Source organism: Suillus discolor (genome assembly GCF_016758755.1).
Source record: "Suillus discolor strain FC423 chromosome Unknown F5147scaffold_40, whole genome shotgun sequence".
Taxonomy (NCBI): Eukaryota; Fungi; Basidiomycota; class Agaricomycetes; order Boletales; family Suillaceae; genus Suillus; species Suillus discolor.
In genome coordinates, this window is record NW_024541287.1 from 303840 (window position 1) to 321290 (window position 17451).

The 17451-nt window shown below is 47.5% G+C and overlaps 4 protein-coding genes across 4 annotated transcripts; all 4 read left to right on the forward strand.

The window, feature by feature from the left end:
* Positions 1-6508: 6508 nt before the first annotated feature.
* F5147DRAFT_263419 (uncharacterized protein) lies at positions 6509-8824 on the forward strand. Its single transcript, XM_041428925.1, has 4 exons — positions 6509-6592; positions 6651-7952; positions 8008-8152; positions 8204-8824. Exons 1-4 carry the CDS (start codon positions 6548-6550, stop codon positions 8584-8586), a joined length of 1875 nt encoding a protein of 624 aa, XP_041291033.1. The 5' UTR covers positions 6509-6547; the 3' UTR covers positions 8587-8824.
* Positions 8825-9142: 318 nt separating this feature from the next.
* F5147DRAFT_703779 (phosphopantothenate-cysteine ligase) lies at positions 9143-10400 on the forward strand (the record flags this gene model as incomplete). Its single annotated transcript, XM_041437863.1, has 6 exons — positions 9143-9202; positions 9255-9289; positions 9354-9382; positions 9430-9842; positions 9928-10047; positions 10101-10400. Coding segments are annotated over 6 exons (957 nt in total), but the record flags the coding sequence as incomplete, so codon positions are not given.
* A 469-nt stretch (positions 10401-10869) lies between these two features.
* F5147DRAFT_263433 (uncharacterized protein) lies at positions 10870-13228 on the forward strand. The gene is made up of 4 exons (XM_041428926.1): positions 10870-10935; positions 10994-12304; positions 12362-12506; positions 12558-13228. The coding sequence occupies exons 1-4, from the start codon at positions 10891-10893 to the stop codon at positions 12971-12973; spliced, it is 1917 nt and encodes a 638-aa protein (XP_041291035.1). The 5' UTR covers positions 10870-10890; the 3' UTR covers positions 12974-13228.
* Positions 13229-15087: 1859 nt separating this feature from the next.
* Positions 15088-16562, forward strand: F5147DRAFT_654389 (uncharacterized protein; the record flags this gene model as incomplete). The annotated part of the gene is made up of 2 exons (XM_041433866.1): positions 15088-15997; positions 16108-16562. The coding sequence occupies 2 exons, from the start codon at positions 15088-15090 to the stop codon at positions 16560-16562; spliced, it is 1365 nt and encodes a 454-aa protein (XP_041291036.1).
* Between the last annotated feature and the right edge of the window lie 889 nt (positions 16563-17451).

A 17451-nucleotide genomic window follows, 5' to 3' on the forward strand; every position in this document is an offset into this window, starting at 1 on the left:
GACTCTGACGGGAACTCAAAACTCGCTACTACACCCATCCTTTTCCGCCCGATCGCAGAGTTGTGGATGTTAGCCATTGAAACAAAAGATGAAGATGTGTTGAACATTCAAATGCCATTGCATGACCTCGGTCGCATCACTTCTCTTCGACTTGTCCTCATCTTCTTGGTTGGAGAATGCATGCGCAGCGAATCCTTTGTGGACACAATAGTGGAAGTGGCAGGTGGCATTGGCCCCTTCACTTCTGCAGCTCTGAAGTATGTCAAGGCCATAGCATCAGTGACCATCTTGACGGACCCTGATATAACCTCCGAGGCCGTCCGGATCGAGCTGATTCAAGTCGTAACAATGTTTTCGACTTGTGTTGGATTTATCATAGGAACGAGCATGCAAAGTGCTGCGATACGGGAAGGATTCATCGTCCGACACTCTATCAGACACATTTTCTCAACTCTCCGTATTCTCCAGCCTCTTATCCCTGGCAGAGGGAGCACCGAGAAAGCCCTCGCCTCGAGTTTCCAGTACCTCTTCTTTCTCCTTGAACGTGCCGACGTCCCTGTCTCGGTGTTCCACGAAGCTCTCCGCGCATGTGCCCTTGAAATAGCAGTTCGTATGGCTCCCTTCGAACCCGTGAAGATGGAAGCGAATCTTCACAATATCAGCGCAGATTTTTTTGAGATATTATACCATTATCTTGTTCACGACAAAATCTTGACCTACACCTGCAAACATGTGAACACCTGGTCTAATACTCTCGGACCGATCGCGAGACAAGACGAAAACCTCTGGAAGGATTGGTCCGCAATGGAGCGGACGATACGATCGTATGTCAGTCTCAGGTCCAAGGAGGAAATGATAAGGCGGCCATTGTCCAATGAAAAGGGCTGGTTTCTAAAAGTATGTCACAGACTTCGTTGTTTCGTTCTTGCTGACCATCCAACTTGCCTCTCAAAACAGTGCTATTGTAGTGGCATTACAAAAGACATTCAACTGAGGCAATGCGCGGGATGTCAAGTTGTGCGGTACTGCTCAAAGCAATGCCAGCGTGATTCCTGGTATAGCCACCATAGGTTGAGCTGCAAATTTCTCAAGGCAGCTGTCGGTAAGTCTTTCCGATGTTTCAGAGACATCATTCCACTCACGATCTATCCAGGTTCATCGACACCGCACTACGTGAAGCGTAGTCTCCGTCTGTTGGCTGCCCTAGAAGACAGACAGATGTCATGCCAAGGGGACGACGACATTCCGAAGTTAGTCGCCGCTGCGCAACAACAATATCCGACAGACCAGGAACGGCTTGTGGTCGAGCTCGGTGTAGATAAGCTCGATGTATCAGTTCGGCCGCTTCGACACTACCTCTTCCTGTTCAATGGGCTCTCTGAAAACGACATCGTGGAAAGCTTATCGTCCTGGAACTTGAAAGAACCAAGGGGCCATCGATCATTCTTGTGTTCGGTGATCGCGATAAATGATCAATATTATTCACGACAGATTTTGTTCAGCCCGCGTACTGCATTAAACATGGAGATGAAGTTGGGCCGTAAGCGTTAGTAATGTGCGTAGTAAAGTTCTGTTGCTCGAGCGGTGTTCCTTGTGCTTGTTCATTGATCTTCCATATCGTGTCAGGTGGTTCAACCGCCATGATCTGGGCTGAAGGGACCGGTCGATCCTCGATGTGGGCGACGCAGTCATAGCACGTACTGATCATCCAAAATAATTGTTAGTAGTACATCCATCATGTGTTCTCTCCAGTTTTTGCTCCGTTCCCTTATAGTGCAAATACTTATTTCAACACTGCCGCACAACATTACAATTGGAGCTACTTACCTGCGATGTTGCAATAGGAAACTTTGTTGTCCTGGTATCATAGACTGTAAAAATATATTCAACTTGACTTCCACTTTCACGCGTGAACCTCGAGTACTAGGCATCCGACGACCAGAAGTGTGTGCCCTCACTACTCTATCACAAAATTCGTTCACACGTTCTTGCCTTGTTCCTCGAACTTATTTTCACAAACTTTGATCATTCCGAGTCTCTGATACACAATTGAAAGTCTCAGTGCATGTCAGGAGCACCTATTTTTTTTGACTTCCTGCAGGGCAAGTTGAACAAACTGGAAAATACAACAGGCTGCCCGTAGCCACAGTCGAATGCTACGCGCGAATCTTGCGCGAATCTCGCATTTGCTACGCTCCCAGACTCAAGTCCTCAGAGCTCGAAGGAAGTGAGGCAGAGACAAGGCAGCTGCTGATATTCATTTCGGAAATTATATGGGCATCAGTTTGCCATCGACTACACAATGAGCGTCGGAAACAAAAGTCGGGCTTCCTGCGGTGCGTCAGACTTTGTTTTCTCCTAGTGCTCCACTGTATTTGCATCAATTTATCATCCTGCACGCCCCCCGAGACGAGATGTCCACTATCTGCCTTCCATTGAACTGCATCACCCCTCTGCACAACCTGTGCATTCTGAGATCCGCTCGCCGCGCATTCTCGGCGTTCTCGGATTTTGATCGTTCAACAGTCGGTGTCGGTGTACTAGTTCATGCGAAATAGGGACAGCGTTCTAATCCACATTCCCACACAGGCTACTTTGCGAAAGCGTGAGTCGTGACGAAGGGGGATCAACTGCATGATGGATTCAGTGTGGCACGTTTTGGATTGTTTTTCATCGGAACAAGGGTTGATGGTGTGCAATGGCAACTATATGATACGGTGAGCCGCCTTCAACCATTGTGCATCCGAGCATCATTTTCTCTCATTTCGTTTCTCAACGCTCTCTTAGGGGTGACGTTGTATTTTCATCTCACATCAATTGCGGAATCTCAACCAGGACCTCTCTGCTGAAACCTGATGCCTCTTACCACCGCACCAACTCCATGATACAAATACAATATTCTGGGCTCACCATTTCCGGCATCCAGATGATACGAGGGTGCGCATGAAAAGGACGAGATGAGACATTGAGATATGTGCTCGCAGGGAGGTTTTGGTAGCCCAGGTAGGACACGAGCTCGTTTGCTTCGTGCTGGACGAACGTTCTAAGAATCCACCGGCCACATGATGCAATGACGAAGCACTCGAATCTCGATCGACGTCTTCCGTTTTCTGCGGCAATTTCCATTTAGACCCATTTACTTACTGATGACATCCTATGCTACTTAGTCTCTAGGCTTAGGCTGTGATTTGTACTAGGGCTGGGCTTGCCTAGGTGAGGTCCTGCATACGAACGTACGACTCATCGGAAAAGATACCCGACATGCCTAGCCTGGCCATGCGTGCTTCTTGGTTTTCTGGTCGACTACATAGCAAGTGGTGACGAATATCTTCACTCAGGTGACTTGCTTTGCCTTTCCTCCACGTTCTCTGTTTATATTTCAAAATCTGGAAACGCGCGCGTAAGCAGGATCATGATGGTTACGACTTAGTACGAGCCTATCTTTCTTTCCCCACTTTCTCTCACACTCCGTGTCGTTAGATCTTTTGCGGTGTTGAAGTGTTTCGCTCCTGCAAATGTTTCACGACCAAAATCGACTATGGTCCCTGGATTGATTTGTCTTTCTTCATGCAAACATCTACTTTGACCAATCAAAGCAGGAACGGTCGTCATCCCCCGATCTACGCACCGGATGGTGGTATAAAATACGAATGCCATCGTTATACGTCCACCAAGTTCACTTCTCACCCCCACCCATTCTCTACCAATATGACCATAATCTCAAATGATCCCACTTGGTGGCCGATCATCGATGCAGATCGTTTTGGCAGCTATTTTATAGGTTCGTGGAGAGCGGTCTGATGTTGAAGCTGACACAATCTAACCTTCGCTGCTGTTTCGCAGTTGCCGCCTGTGTTTCAGTGACGTATGATTGGGGTGAGCATGATAACGTTAATGGACTGCCGATATCTTGAAATTATTTTCAGCACTTATATTTGGACAAGAGGTATGCCGATGCTATGACCGGAGCGGCCATCTCGCTGAGAATGGCTTTATAGGTAGAACTGATCTGGGTGAGTAGAGTCTGGTGTCAGAGGAACACATATGAACATATACTTGATTCCAGAGACAACGCTGGTCCCTAATGACAGTTATGTATATCGGTGTATGTAGCTTGTTTGTCACGGTTGTCATGTTGTACTACTGACTTGGAAGTATCCTAGGTGCGTTACCTTGGAATCTTATACGCTGCGTATGTTCGGAAGGCTAGATGATCGGTGTTGTGTTAATCGTTTTGCAGCCTGTACATTCTGTGTATGTCTCCTTAGTACATTCGCTGTCTTCGCTTCTTCTGACCAACGGCATTCAGACAATGTTCCGACCATCTCGCTGACAGATACAGTGAGTCTTCTGCACAGATGCCTATTACTATTCCCCTCCAATTAACCGTGGTGCCCTGTAGCAGTGGGTGTGGTTCTTTACTAACTTCTTGGTTTACTGATGACTGCCATGCTATACTGCCACAGTTGTGAGTCTATTTGGAGTTTGTGCTACTGAGGCTGGTCACTCACTGGATTCGTCAGGCTTTATTGTGTTCGTCGTATTGGATTGGACGGGTGTTTTGGTAACACCGATGCTGTGGGGTGAGCTTAGCACATGCGAGACCTCAGTGATATCGACTTGACTGAAATATGGTGCAAGTCATCATCATCGCTCGGTTGCATGCGATGTATCAAGGATCCAGAAATATCCTGATATTTCTCATTGTCACCTTCCTGGCTGTCAACATTTTTAGCGGAGTGGCCAATGTAATAACGACGATGCAGGCTTCAGGGGGTACGCTTAATTGTGGATGAGAAAAAAACGTGCATGGGGCTCAACGATGAACACTAGAGGAACTCATTCTCTCCGGCACTCATCACTGCTTGATTGGCTATGGGGAAGATATGCCACTTCTAGTGTCCATTACCTGGATACTCGTAACTGTGTGGGAGGTCCTCGCACTATGTCTCGCAGTTCGGATTGCGGTAAAACACTTCCGTGAACTGCGACAACATTCGGCAGGAGGGATTATCGAGGACTGTTTCACGGTGTTGATAAAAACTCACGCGCTTTACTTTGCGAGGTACACTCATATCGTGATTATTGTTCCTTTTTACCACTGATGGGTCGGACGTGCTAGCTTTGTTGCTGTTTCTTGCTTTCATCTCGTTCTTGCGTTGTCTCCAACAATCTTAGCGGTGTGTCAATCTTTCACTTGCCTATGCACGCTACCATGATTCATCCTTTTTATAGAGCATTGCCCTGGACGCTCAGATTATTTCTGGGTTTCTTCAAAATTTGCAGGTCGTGCAGATGTTTGTGTTGGGACCGCGCCTGATCCTTGGTGTTCGGGAATACCACGCCAAGCTCGTGGCCGATTCTGACGTAGCAACTGGTATGGCCTCTATCGCTTTCCAGGAGCGTGTGCAAATATCGACTGGCAGTGGTGTGTGAGGTGAAATTAACAGTTGTGCAAGGAGCAGGGGATTTCATTTCCACTTTCTTGAAGGTATTGATCGAAGTTCCGAAGTAGATTTCAAGGAGACGTACAAAGTTTTTGTCGTATTGTTTAGTCAAGTGATTTGCTATACGTGCTGACAATGTTAAAATGATGTCTATACTAGCACTAGCTGTCCACCCACACTTGCACCAACCACTGGTTCTTCTGTGCTTCTTTCCTCTGTCTGATCATGATCATTCACGCAATTGCTTAGGCAAATGATGGCGCGAGAGCCAAATTGAGTAACAATGCACAGCCTCAGTACTCAGTTCCTCAACAACCTGTCCTCCTCGCCTCGCTCATTCGACGTCCTTCTCAGCTGTCTCATGTCAACTGGCTTAATTGTGTCCAGGATTGTTACAGAAGTGTTATCGGTGGATACATGTATCATCGGGATATAAAGGCCACAAGTAGTAAGTTTGAATGCTCCTGCGTGCTTTCTGTAGCCGAGACCCAGCGCCTCTGGGGAGTCAAGGGAATCCAGGCTACTCAAGTCTGAGCATGGTACACCAAACATAAGATGGCTCGTTGATGTGACGCACCTAGGTCCTAGGAACGGACATGCAGGTACCAGCACCAGCGATAGTGCGGCAGGAGTTGAGCGTCTGTTGTTTGATTTCAAGTAGTGGATGTGATAGCGAGTTCGAGACAGCGAATGGTCGATCTCTCGAAGTAGCTGGGTGGTGGGAGAGACCGTCTCTAGGATGTAGCAGGGCTTGGAAAGCGATTATGTGGATGCGGCCAAGATGTCTTCAAAATGACATCGACGATATCATGGGACCTTGATTTAGATTTTCGGATGTGGAAAGTATGTGCGTTAGGTTGTGAGTGGTACTCTGGGAGATTTGAGGGTATCGAATTCGAAGGGAATGTTGCATTGTGTTGCATTGTGAAGAACCATATGGCCTGACTTCAGGCACGCGAGAGGGTTGGGCACTAGTGCCGCACTGGGCAGACTGTACGCCTGAATATCGGAGAACGAATCGAACTTTCTATATATGGTCTTTCCAACGGTCTGAGTCAGCGGGGTAAGTAGTTGACCACCGTGACCCAATTTTACCGAGAATGATACCAGCGACGCAACTGTCGCAGCTGCCCCAGGATGTGCGGGTGAGTGTTTTGCGATCAATTCTTTGTTTGTTGTCGCCATAACTGATGTGTCACTCAGAAACTGGTTCGGAGAGTGTACATGAATCGTTCGGTTGCAGACTTTGAGAAGCTGTGCAATCGACTTCCACGTTGCTCCGCATTTGAGCTATGTATACTGCAGCCAGTGCTCTACATGTATCTCGATCCAGACCGCATTCCTGCGAAGTCAACTCCAGCCGCTGCCACTGATATAGAGCTCGTCTACAGGTCACTTCTCGCGATTGTCGCAACTTTGGATTATGTCGATGGTTCTGGTATTGGCTCGGCAGTTTTGGAAAAGCAATATCTTATTTCCGCCTGGAACCGTGTCGCTCCCTGGCTTATCTTCTTTCATGACCAATTCATCATGTGCAGAGCCAACTATCGACCCGTCGACAAGATGGCTGCCATCAAAGTTGTTGCTAGCTTACTATTTTATGTTTCGACCGTTGGTGACAAGCGCGGCGGAACCACATTGCTTACCACTCCTGCCCTTTATCGCCCGATCGCAGAGTTGTGGTTGTTAGCCCTGGAAACCAAAGACAAAGATGTAGTGTGCCTGTCGTCGCCATCCAGCCTCGCTCGCACTACTTCTTTTCGAGTTTGCGGCTCCTTTTTGGTTTCAGTATGCGTTTACGACGAATCCTTTGTGACCATACTACTCGAAGTGTCAGATGGCATTGATGCCGTCAGTTCTGCAGCTCTGAAATATGTCAAGAGCTTACGATCGATGGCTAACGACCCTGACATAGTTTCCAATGCTTTCAAGCTCGAGCTGCTTGTACCACTGTTTTCGTGCTGTATTGGAATTATTGCAACGACGAGCATGCTCGATGCGGCGATACGAGAAGCATACGTCCTCCGGCAGTCCGTCAAAGAAATTTTTTGGGCTCTCCGTGTTCTTCAGTCTCTCCCTCTGGGTAGAGAGAGCATGGCCCTTGCCCTTGCCCCAAGTTTTACGTACCTCGACTTTCTCCTTAAACATGCCGACGACCCTGTATCAGCACTCCATCAAGCCCTTTGCGCACGTGCCTTCGAAACAATGGTAAATATAAGTTCCGGACCCCTGGAGGTGAAGTTAGCGGAGACGGATCCTCGTAGGATCAACGAGGCTTTTTTGAGGATCTTATTCAAATACAGTCTTGACGACAAAATCTTGTCCTACGTCTGTAAACATGTGGATGACTGGTCTAATAATCTTGGACCAATCGTGAGACAAGACGAACACCTCTTGGATCTTTGGCTCAAAGTAGAGCAGAGCATTCGAACATATGGGACACTTAGGTCCAAGGCAGAAACGATATGGTGGCCATCACCGAGTGAAAGGAGCTGGGTTCTACAGGTCAGTCAGACTTCATTGCTTCATCCCTGCTGATTCGTTGACATAATGCTACCAGTGTTACTGTGGTGGTAATGCAGAAGACATTCGCTTCAGGCAATGTGCGGGATGTCAGGTTGTACAGTATTGCTCAAAGCGATGCCAGCGTGATTGCTGGCACAATCACCATAGGTTGAGCTGTAATCTTTTAAAGGCCGCTGTCGGTAAGTCTTCTCGATAGATATGCGTATTGTTTCCACTGACAATATACCCAGGGTCATCGACACCGCACCGCATGAAACGTAGTCTGCGTCTGCTAGCCGCTGTAGAAGTGGCCCATCTGCAACGCAAGTGGTACAATATTCGGAAATTGGCCACCGCTGCACAGTGCGAATATCCGAAAGATCGGGAACGACTTGTGCTCGAGCTCGGTCTTGATAAGAACAACGAATCAGTTCGACCTCTTCGAGACTACCTCTTCCTGTTCAATGGCCTCTCTGAAAATGAGGTTGTAGACCGCATATTATCGGCTCCGAGGGCCCAACATGAAGGACTATTCCTTTGTTCGGTCATCACGATACACGATCGATATTGGTCGCGGCAAATTTTATTCAGTCCGCGTATGGCATTAGATCTGGAGAAAATGGAGAAAGTGTAGCCGTAACGTTCAGGATGTCTGAATTCCTGTACATTGTTTAGCGGGACTTGCTTGCGTTTGTTCTTTGATTTGCTGTGTCGGGTCGTGCTGCCGGCCCCGACAGAGATGACGCAGTCATATCACTTCTGATTAGTAGTAGTACGACGGTTCATTAATCATTGCTTTCTCCAGTCGCCCTGTTTACCCCTCACGCCCTGTATATGTAGTACAATTTAATTGAAACTATTTAGATATATAAGGACTCGCCTTCCATCGGCTGCCGGCCTTCAATTGAAGCTTCATTCTGTACATGTTCATGGAGTAACGAACGCGTAGGTGCCAAGCAGCAAATCAGGAAATGCCGTGATTGGTTGATGTAAATTGCACGATTGATCATTTCATTTGGCCACCCAATGTCGTGCCAGTACTACTGTTAGTGAGATGCATAGATCGCAAGCAGGTTCTCTTGATTCACACAGGATGTCTAATGCAACACACGAACCGCAGACATTCTCTACTGAATCGTACTTTGAAACACAATCATACTTAACCTCCTTCACTCATCGCCGACACACAGGGCGTTCACGAATTTATCCAACGGCAACGACAGGCTAACCGATCCGTCGTGCTTGTAACGGTGAGAGTCATTATCACAGATGCTCGCGTCATGTACTCTGACCTCGAATCAGAGCGGAGTGACCACCGTACCGCTAGAGCTCAATGTGTAAGAACGAGCAACCACCCACAGCCGCACAGGGTCACTGACCTCATGTTCACTAAATGTGAAGCGTCCGCTTCCTCGATAACTTTAGCGCCGGTACGTGCCAATGTTCTTTTCATTATATTCTTCTAACCATCATGTAGGTACCCGAGGTGCAACATCTGCCGAATATTTCCTCAAAGCTGGTTATGCTGTCATGTTCATGCATCGCCAGTTCAGCCTGCAACCTTTTAGTCGACATTATTCCCATTCAATCAATCCATTCCTCAACCTTCTCGATATTGATGCTGCATTACCGTCATCTTCGACTATTGACTCGGCATTCCCGTACTCAAATGACCCTCCACCGATGACACCGACGCCGCAGATTACTGTAACCACTGATGAACGCGCCAAACTCTTTTCTGTACTCCGTGCATACAAAACAGTACATGCTCAAGGAACCCTACGTATGGTCTCATTCGTTACCGTGAACGAATATCTTTGGTTACTGCGCGCAGTCAGTAGAGAGATGAGCATCCTAGGACAAAAGACGATGTATTATCTTGCTGCCGCTGTCAATGATTTCTTCTTACCGCATAGAGATTGGTAAGTGATCATACCCTGTCTCGGAAAACGATGTTAATAATACCCACGGCCAGTCGAAACATAAGATACAATCTGGAAAGGGCAATTTGTCGATGAAAATGGATCGAGTACCGAAGATCTTAAAGCCGCTTGTGTCAGAATGGAACCCAGAGGGGTTCATTGTCTCCTTCAAGGTAAATTCGCATCACTTTTTTATGCTGTCATTTTGACCAACATATTTTTCCAGCTCGACACTGACGAGACGATTCTGATACCGAAAGCCCAACAGGCGCTTGAGCGTTATGGGCACCAGGTGGTGATCGGAAACGATCTCCATCATCGCAAGTATCGAGTTGTGTTGATATCTCCCATAGCACAGGCAGACGCTACAAAGAAACCGAACGGAGTCGTCGTATCTCGACCGAAATATGAAGAATTTCGGATAGAAATTGATTCTCATCAACCATCCAACCATCCCAAAGAAATAGAGGAAGACATCGTTGAAGAATTGCTTAAACGGCACAATGCGTGGATCGAGGGTTCATAGCAGCCAGGGGTCGTTCTGACTCCAATATTCGCAGTCTTGTTCTTCGTTCGCCTATGAAAATAAGCACGTGTCTCATCGCGTTCTTACTCTCGATAACGCTCCTTCGTCGTCAATGATAGGACCAATAGTCCGTGCATCCAATAGATAGATTCCGTCTTCCGCAGACACGGTATTCGCACCAAATGTGAACACGTTGACTCGAACGTCCCAGTTCTGCCAGTGGAGTCGCGATGAAAGCGTCATAACGCCAGTAATTCCTTTTGTCAGTCTGATATCTGCTTCCGTTCTGAAGACCAACAACACCGTGAGAAGACTGAAAAAATATATCCAATGACTTCTACTTCCACGCGTTAAACCTCGAGTAGTCATCTTTCTGAATATTGTCGGAGGAACTTTCTATATATGGTCTTTCCAACAGTCTGAGTTAGTGGGTGCTACATAGTGATCACTGATCATAGGCCTAAACCATCGTGACTGAATTTTACCGAGAATGATCCCAGCGACGCAACTATCGCAGCTGCCCCAGGATGTGCGGGTGAGTGTTTTGCGATTAATTCTTTGTTTGTTGTCGCCATAACTGATGTGTCACTCAGAAACTGGTTCGGAGAGTGTACATGAATCGTTCGGTTGCAGACTTTGAGAAGTTGTGCAATCGACTTTCAGATTGCTCCGCATCCGAGCTATGTATACTGCAGCCAGTGCTCTACATGTATCTCGATCCAGACCGCATTCCTGCGAAGTCAACTCCAGCCGCTGCCACTGATATAGAGCTCGTCTACAGATCACTTCTCGTAATTGTTGCAACTTTGGGTTACATCGATGGTTCTGGTATTGGCTCGGCAGGTTCGGAAAAGCAATATCTTATTTCCGCCTGGAACCGTGTCGCTCCCTGGCTTATCTTCTTTCATGACCAATTCATCATGTGCAGAGCCAACTATCGACCCGTCGACAAGATGGCTGCCATCAGGGTTGTTGCTAGCTTACTATTTCATGTTTTAATCGTTAGTGACAAGCGCAGCGGAGCCACATTGCTTACCACTCCTGCCCTTTATCGCCCGATCGCAGAGTTGTGGTTGTTAGCCCTGGAAACCAAAGACAAAGATGTAGTGTGCTTGTCTTCGTCATCCGGCCCCGCTCACATCACTTCTTTTCGAGTTTTCGGCTCCTTTTCGGTTTCATCATGCATTCAGGACGAATCCTTTGTGCCCATACTACTCGAAGTGTCAGGTGGCATTGACGCCGTCACTTCTGCAGCTCTGAAATATCTCAAGAGCTTACGATCGATGGCTAAGGACCCTGATATAGCTTCCAATGCTGTCAAGCTCAAGCTGCTTATACCAATGTTTTCGCACTGTATCAGAATTATCGCAACGACGAGCATGCTCGATGCGGCGATACGGGAAGCATACGTCCTCCGGCAGTCCGTCAAAGAAATTTTTTGGGCTCTCCATGTTCTTCAGTCTCTTCCTCTGGGCAAAGAGAGCATGCCGCAAGCCCTTGCCCCAAGTTTTACTTACCTCGACTTTCTCCTTAAACGTGCCGACGACCCTGTATCAGCACTCCATCAAGCCCTTTGCGCACGCGCCTTCGAAACAATGGTACATATAAGTCCTTCCGGACCCCTGCCAGTGGAGATGAAGGTAGTGGAGACGGATCCTCGTAGGATCAACGAAGCTTTTTTTTGGATCTTATTCAAATACATTCTTCACGACAAAATCTTGTCCTACGTCTGTAAACACGTGGACGCCTGGTCTAATGATCTCGGACCAGTCGTGAGACAAGAGAAACACCTCTTGGATATCTGGTCCCACATAGAGCAGACCATTCGAGCATATGGGGCACTTAGGTTCAAGGCAGAAACGATATGTTGGCCATCACCGAGTGAAAAGGGCTGGGTTCTACAAGTCAGTCACAGACTTCATTGCTTCATCCCTGCTGATTCGTCGACTTAACACTACCAGTGTCACTGCGGTGGTACTGCAGAAGACATTCGCTTCAGGCAATGTGCGGGATGTCAAGTTGTGCGGTATTGCTCAAAGCGATGCCAACGTGATTCCTGGCACAGTCACCATAGGTTGAGCTGTAATTTTTTAAAGGCAGCTGTCGGTAAGTTTTCTCGATGGATATGTGCATTGTTTCCACCGACAATGTACCCAGGGTCATCGACACCGCACCGCATGAAACGTAGTCTGCGTCTGCTAGCCGCTGTAGAAGTGGCCCATAAGCAGCGCAAGTGGGACAATATTCTGAGATTAGTCGCCGCTGCACAGTGTAAATATCCGGAAGATCAGGAAAGGCTCGTGGTCGAGCTAGCTCTTGATAAGCGCCAAGAATCGGTTCGACCTCTTCGAGACTACCTCTTCCTGTTCAATGGCCTCTCTGAAAATGAGGTCGTGGACCGCTTATCATCTTGGCCAGATACTAGGGGCCAACTTGAAGGACTTCAAGGACCATTCCTTTGTTCGGTCATCACGATACACGATCGATATTGGTCGCGGCAAATTTTATTCAGTCCGTGTATGGCATTAGATATGGAGATATATGGAGATAGTGCCACAAACGCTCAGCCGTAACCTTCAGGATGTACATTGTTTGGCGGGACTTGCTTGCGTTTGTTCTTTGATCTGCTGTGTCGGGTCGTGCCGGCCCCGACAAGGGATGACGCAGTCAGATCACTTCTGATTAATAGTAGCACGAAGGTTCATTAATCATTGCTTTCTCCAATCGCCCTGTTTACCCCTCACGCACTGTATATGTAGTACAATTCAACTGGAGCTATTTAGATATATATTACCTCAGAGTGAAGTCTTTTCGGATCGTAGACCCTGTGTCCACTGTCGGACATGATTAATGACCACTACTTCAGTCGTGAGGAAGCTGCAGCCAAGCATTCATCGTCAATGTTTTCTTTTTCGCATCCCGATTGATCGCGTACCGAGAACGAGATGGCAGCCTGTAAATGTGGTAGCCTGATAGCCGAATTGACAAAGTACTCTGTACGCTGCCGAAATGTTTGTGGCCAATCTTGAAGTCAATTGTTTGCTGAATAGTCCTCAGTGGGTTCGTTCGTCTGTCGAAATTGGTCGCGGTCTTATCACAGCATTAAATGGATCTCTAATATTAATGGTACTTACGACCGGTTGACTGAAATCGATTTCAAGAACTTGGAGATTCGAATTTTGAATTTTTATATTTGGCCATCTTTGAAAAATAAGTCAAGGTCGGGCCCTTGTTCCCGTACCACCACCAGTGCACGGAATTCCCACGCTGAAAAAGTGGGCAAGGTCGAGCCAAAAAGCTCACAGTACAACCTGGCCCCACCTAAAAATCACATATGCCCACATGTTTTCAATACTAGCAACCACGAAGTATAAGCCAAACACCCCAACCAACCAAGCACCACAAGCGAAAACATGCAGCAGCTATCTCCCAACCAAATCGCACCCCAACACGCCCATGTAAAATAACAACAGATATCTAAACTGGAATGAACACCAGATGCACTATCCAACAAACTGAGTACGTATTAACCACCCTCATCAAAGCATGCAGAACAAAAACAAGAGATACATCAGGAAATCGCTGAGGTTTTTGTGGTTGTAGTTGGTAAGATCAGATCAAAAAGTCATGCAATTATATGTAATGACAAAAGTAGACAAAATAATATATAAGATAAGCAAATTGGTAGCGAAGGATAAGATATGGCAAAAAATGTATAATTCTGATGAAAATAGGCAAGTGTACCAGCATTTCTTGACTGCATGGTCACCTATGGTCACTGGTGACCACTTGGGATCAAGAGGCTCGGCCCTATAGGATGCTTATGTAAGTCCGAATTTTTTCTAAAGTTCAACGTCTTCTTACTAGTTCCTTCTCTCAATGCTACCACCACCACTTAATTACTCTGAACTTGCCTCGAACTCTCACTCTCTTTGGCCTTCCCTCTTGGTCCCTCCCTCTTGGTCCCTCCCTTATGGTCCCTCCTCCTTGGTTCCTCCTCCTTCGTGGTTCCTCCTCCCTTATGGTCCCTCCTCCATGGTTCCTCCTTGGTTCCTCCTTCATGGACCCTCCTTCGTGGACCCTCCTTTGGGAACCCTCCTTCACGGACCCTCCTTCATGGACCCTCCTTCCTGGACCCTCCTTTGTGGACCCTCCTCCCTCTTATACTTTTTTTCTCTTTTGTTGTATTATATACATATGTATATATGTACTTACATCTTGTTTGTTTAATTACAAAATGAATTTTTTTTGGAATAAAATGTGTGTACAAAGGTCAAAAAATTAGGAAGCCACCCAACATTATCAAACTTTGTCATGGCTGCCGAGTGTTGGCAACATTTGCCGGTTTGGTGAGAAATTGCAGGTAGACTATCATGATTGTGCTTTTGGCAGTTTTCATCCAACTTACTCCGGGTATATAAAGCATTTTCTAATGAACTGTCATTTTGATGAATATTATACAAATTTTAAATCAGGTAAAGCTTGACAAAGCTTTACCATTTTCATGTCACTTCCCTGAGGTAGGAACTCCATTATCACCTCTCCCGAAAGAAATACACGCAACATGCCTGATAACTCCCCCGTCACATGAAACCTAATGCAAACCTCACACAGCCATAACCACCCTAGCAGTTCACACCCAAAAATGAGGCCGCCCACCCTGACAAAACCAAGACCTATATAATCCATGACACCCCAAACGAACACCCCAACCACTTCAGCGAAGATGAAGGACCTCTCCAGCGCAAAGACTGCCAACATCAGCGCTCGCCCATCCCCAATGGGAACGAGACAACCCCTTCCCAGACATCAATGCTCTGGCTCACAATTCTTCCCCCCCAACGTCCTCACAGACGAAGGGGACACCTCGACAGAGACTGCATCAACCCCCTCCACCCCATCCCCGACCCCAAGGAACACCACTCCTACCATATCAGTCCCTGAACCCACCACCACCCCCGTCACTACCCCCAAACCATCCCTCTCCCCCACAATCAATATGGAAGACGAGACACTCCCTACTCCCCCCTCACATAGCCCACCCTGCCCCCCACCTGACGCAGATGACGAAGTCATGTCGGACCACTCCCCTCCATCGACTAGTCTGACCTCTGTCCCCCCGAAAACCACCACACCCGCCCCCTCAACTGAGGAAGACCTTCTTCGCGCACACCTTGCCGTTGCCGAGACTAATAGATCCATCATCAGATTGAACGGTGTCAACTCCCTAACAGTCATACCACAGTTCACCCCAGTCCCCCAAGGCAGCTTCCCCCACATCCACCTTGCTCACACAGTGCAGCTCTTTGATTTCCAGGCCGCCAAAGTAATCACAGCATGGCTGAAAGTTCCTCACCCCAAGATTCTCATCAGAGTCTTTGACCACGACAGCAAGAACCCTTCCATGAAGGGACCTATTCTTGTTGAACACCTGCGCAGAGCAATCACCGAAATTGCCCATTTCATTCACCAAGACGAACAAAAAGTTAAAGTCTCCCCATCATGCCCAGAAGCCAACTGCATTGAGACTGACCGGCCTCTCAGCTTCCTCGACTATAATATCTCTGAGGAGACGAAAACTTTAATCCTAAACCAACGTATATGGTCTTCAACAGACATCTCCTTCGCGGCCCATCAGTTTAGCGTAAACTCCCCCCACTCCTTCTATTCTGCCTACACGGCTTCTCCACCATGGACACTAACACAGTCAAATCCGCTGTTCACGACACCTGGACAGAAGACGTGACGAGATGGGACATCAGAGATATTCTCTCTGAATGCGAAATTCCCAAAGAGAAAGTTCACATCGCAGCTTGGGACTTTATCAACACTCTCTGGGTTGAACACCTTGACTTCAAGGCTAGCGGCAGCATCTCCCTGCCCCGCTACAACATCTTCGCTGTGAGCCCTACCAGTAACCCCACTGTGTGGACCAAGTTACGAGCCTATCTCCACTCTCTCACATACCCTTCAGAACTCGAAGGCAGCGGCACCGCCGTCAACTTCATTCCATGCCCACTCTGTCATTCAATTGCTCACCCTCGCGGATTATACCCTTTCCCCAATGTCCCTCTCTGGAATGGACCAAAGCACAACATCAACCCAAGACCATCCAACATGAACATGAGAGGCAGAGGAAGGGGAAGGAGAACCCCCACCTAGAACATTCTATATCCACCCTCGCAACTTGCTACCTGTATACTATGCACCTGTAACCCCTTGAACACCATACCTCCCTAGCTACATACTTCGCTGACCTACCTTGTATCTCCATACTCGAATATAACCCCCACTTAGGCAACTGCATGGGTATACCCCCGGGTATCAGCAGTCAAACCTGTACCCGTACCCGCAGATATACCCATACCCCAACTGTGGGTACAGGTTTGGCAATGGGTATCTGCAAAATGGACCCGCGGTATGACCCACGGAGGGTATACCTGCAGGTATCTATGGATTATACCTATGAAATAACAAATGTAGTAGTGTCTGCTGTACTATGAATACTATCCCATCCATCATCCATGGCTTTGTCTTCCCCTACAACATCTGGGAGCTTCGATACCTGAATCACGTCCTCAGACTCGACGAGGCCCAACTCACTCCATAGGCCAAGACAAAGAAGCACGCGTGTTGACTGCGCTGATAGACGACTTCTGACGTGCGACAGGATGAGACGACTTCTGATGTGCGACAGGATGAGACGCCCATGACTGAACAGCCGTTCGACGTCAACAGATGTTGCTGTGGGCAAATGTCAAGTTACAGTGTGTCAAAAAAGCTAGTTACATACCGGGGATGGTCAGGTAGTCAATAGCCATGCATGAAAGTCGGGGGAAAGACTTCTGACGTTCGTGCCACCAAGCGATAGGGTTATGGACATGTTCCACGTCCATATTGAGGTACCGGTCAAGTTCGGAGCTCGAGTTAACAGGTTTTGGGGGTGCAAGCACTGGGAGGTTGTCAAAGATATTGCTGCTCTAAGAATTATTCAGTACAAATACCAAACAAAAATCAAACAAAACATACCGTTTGCACATTGTCGTTTGAC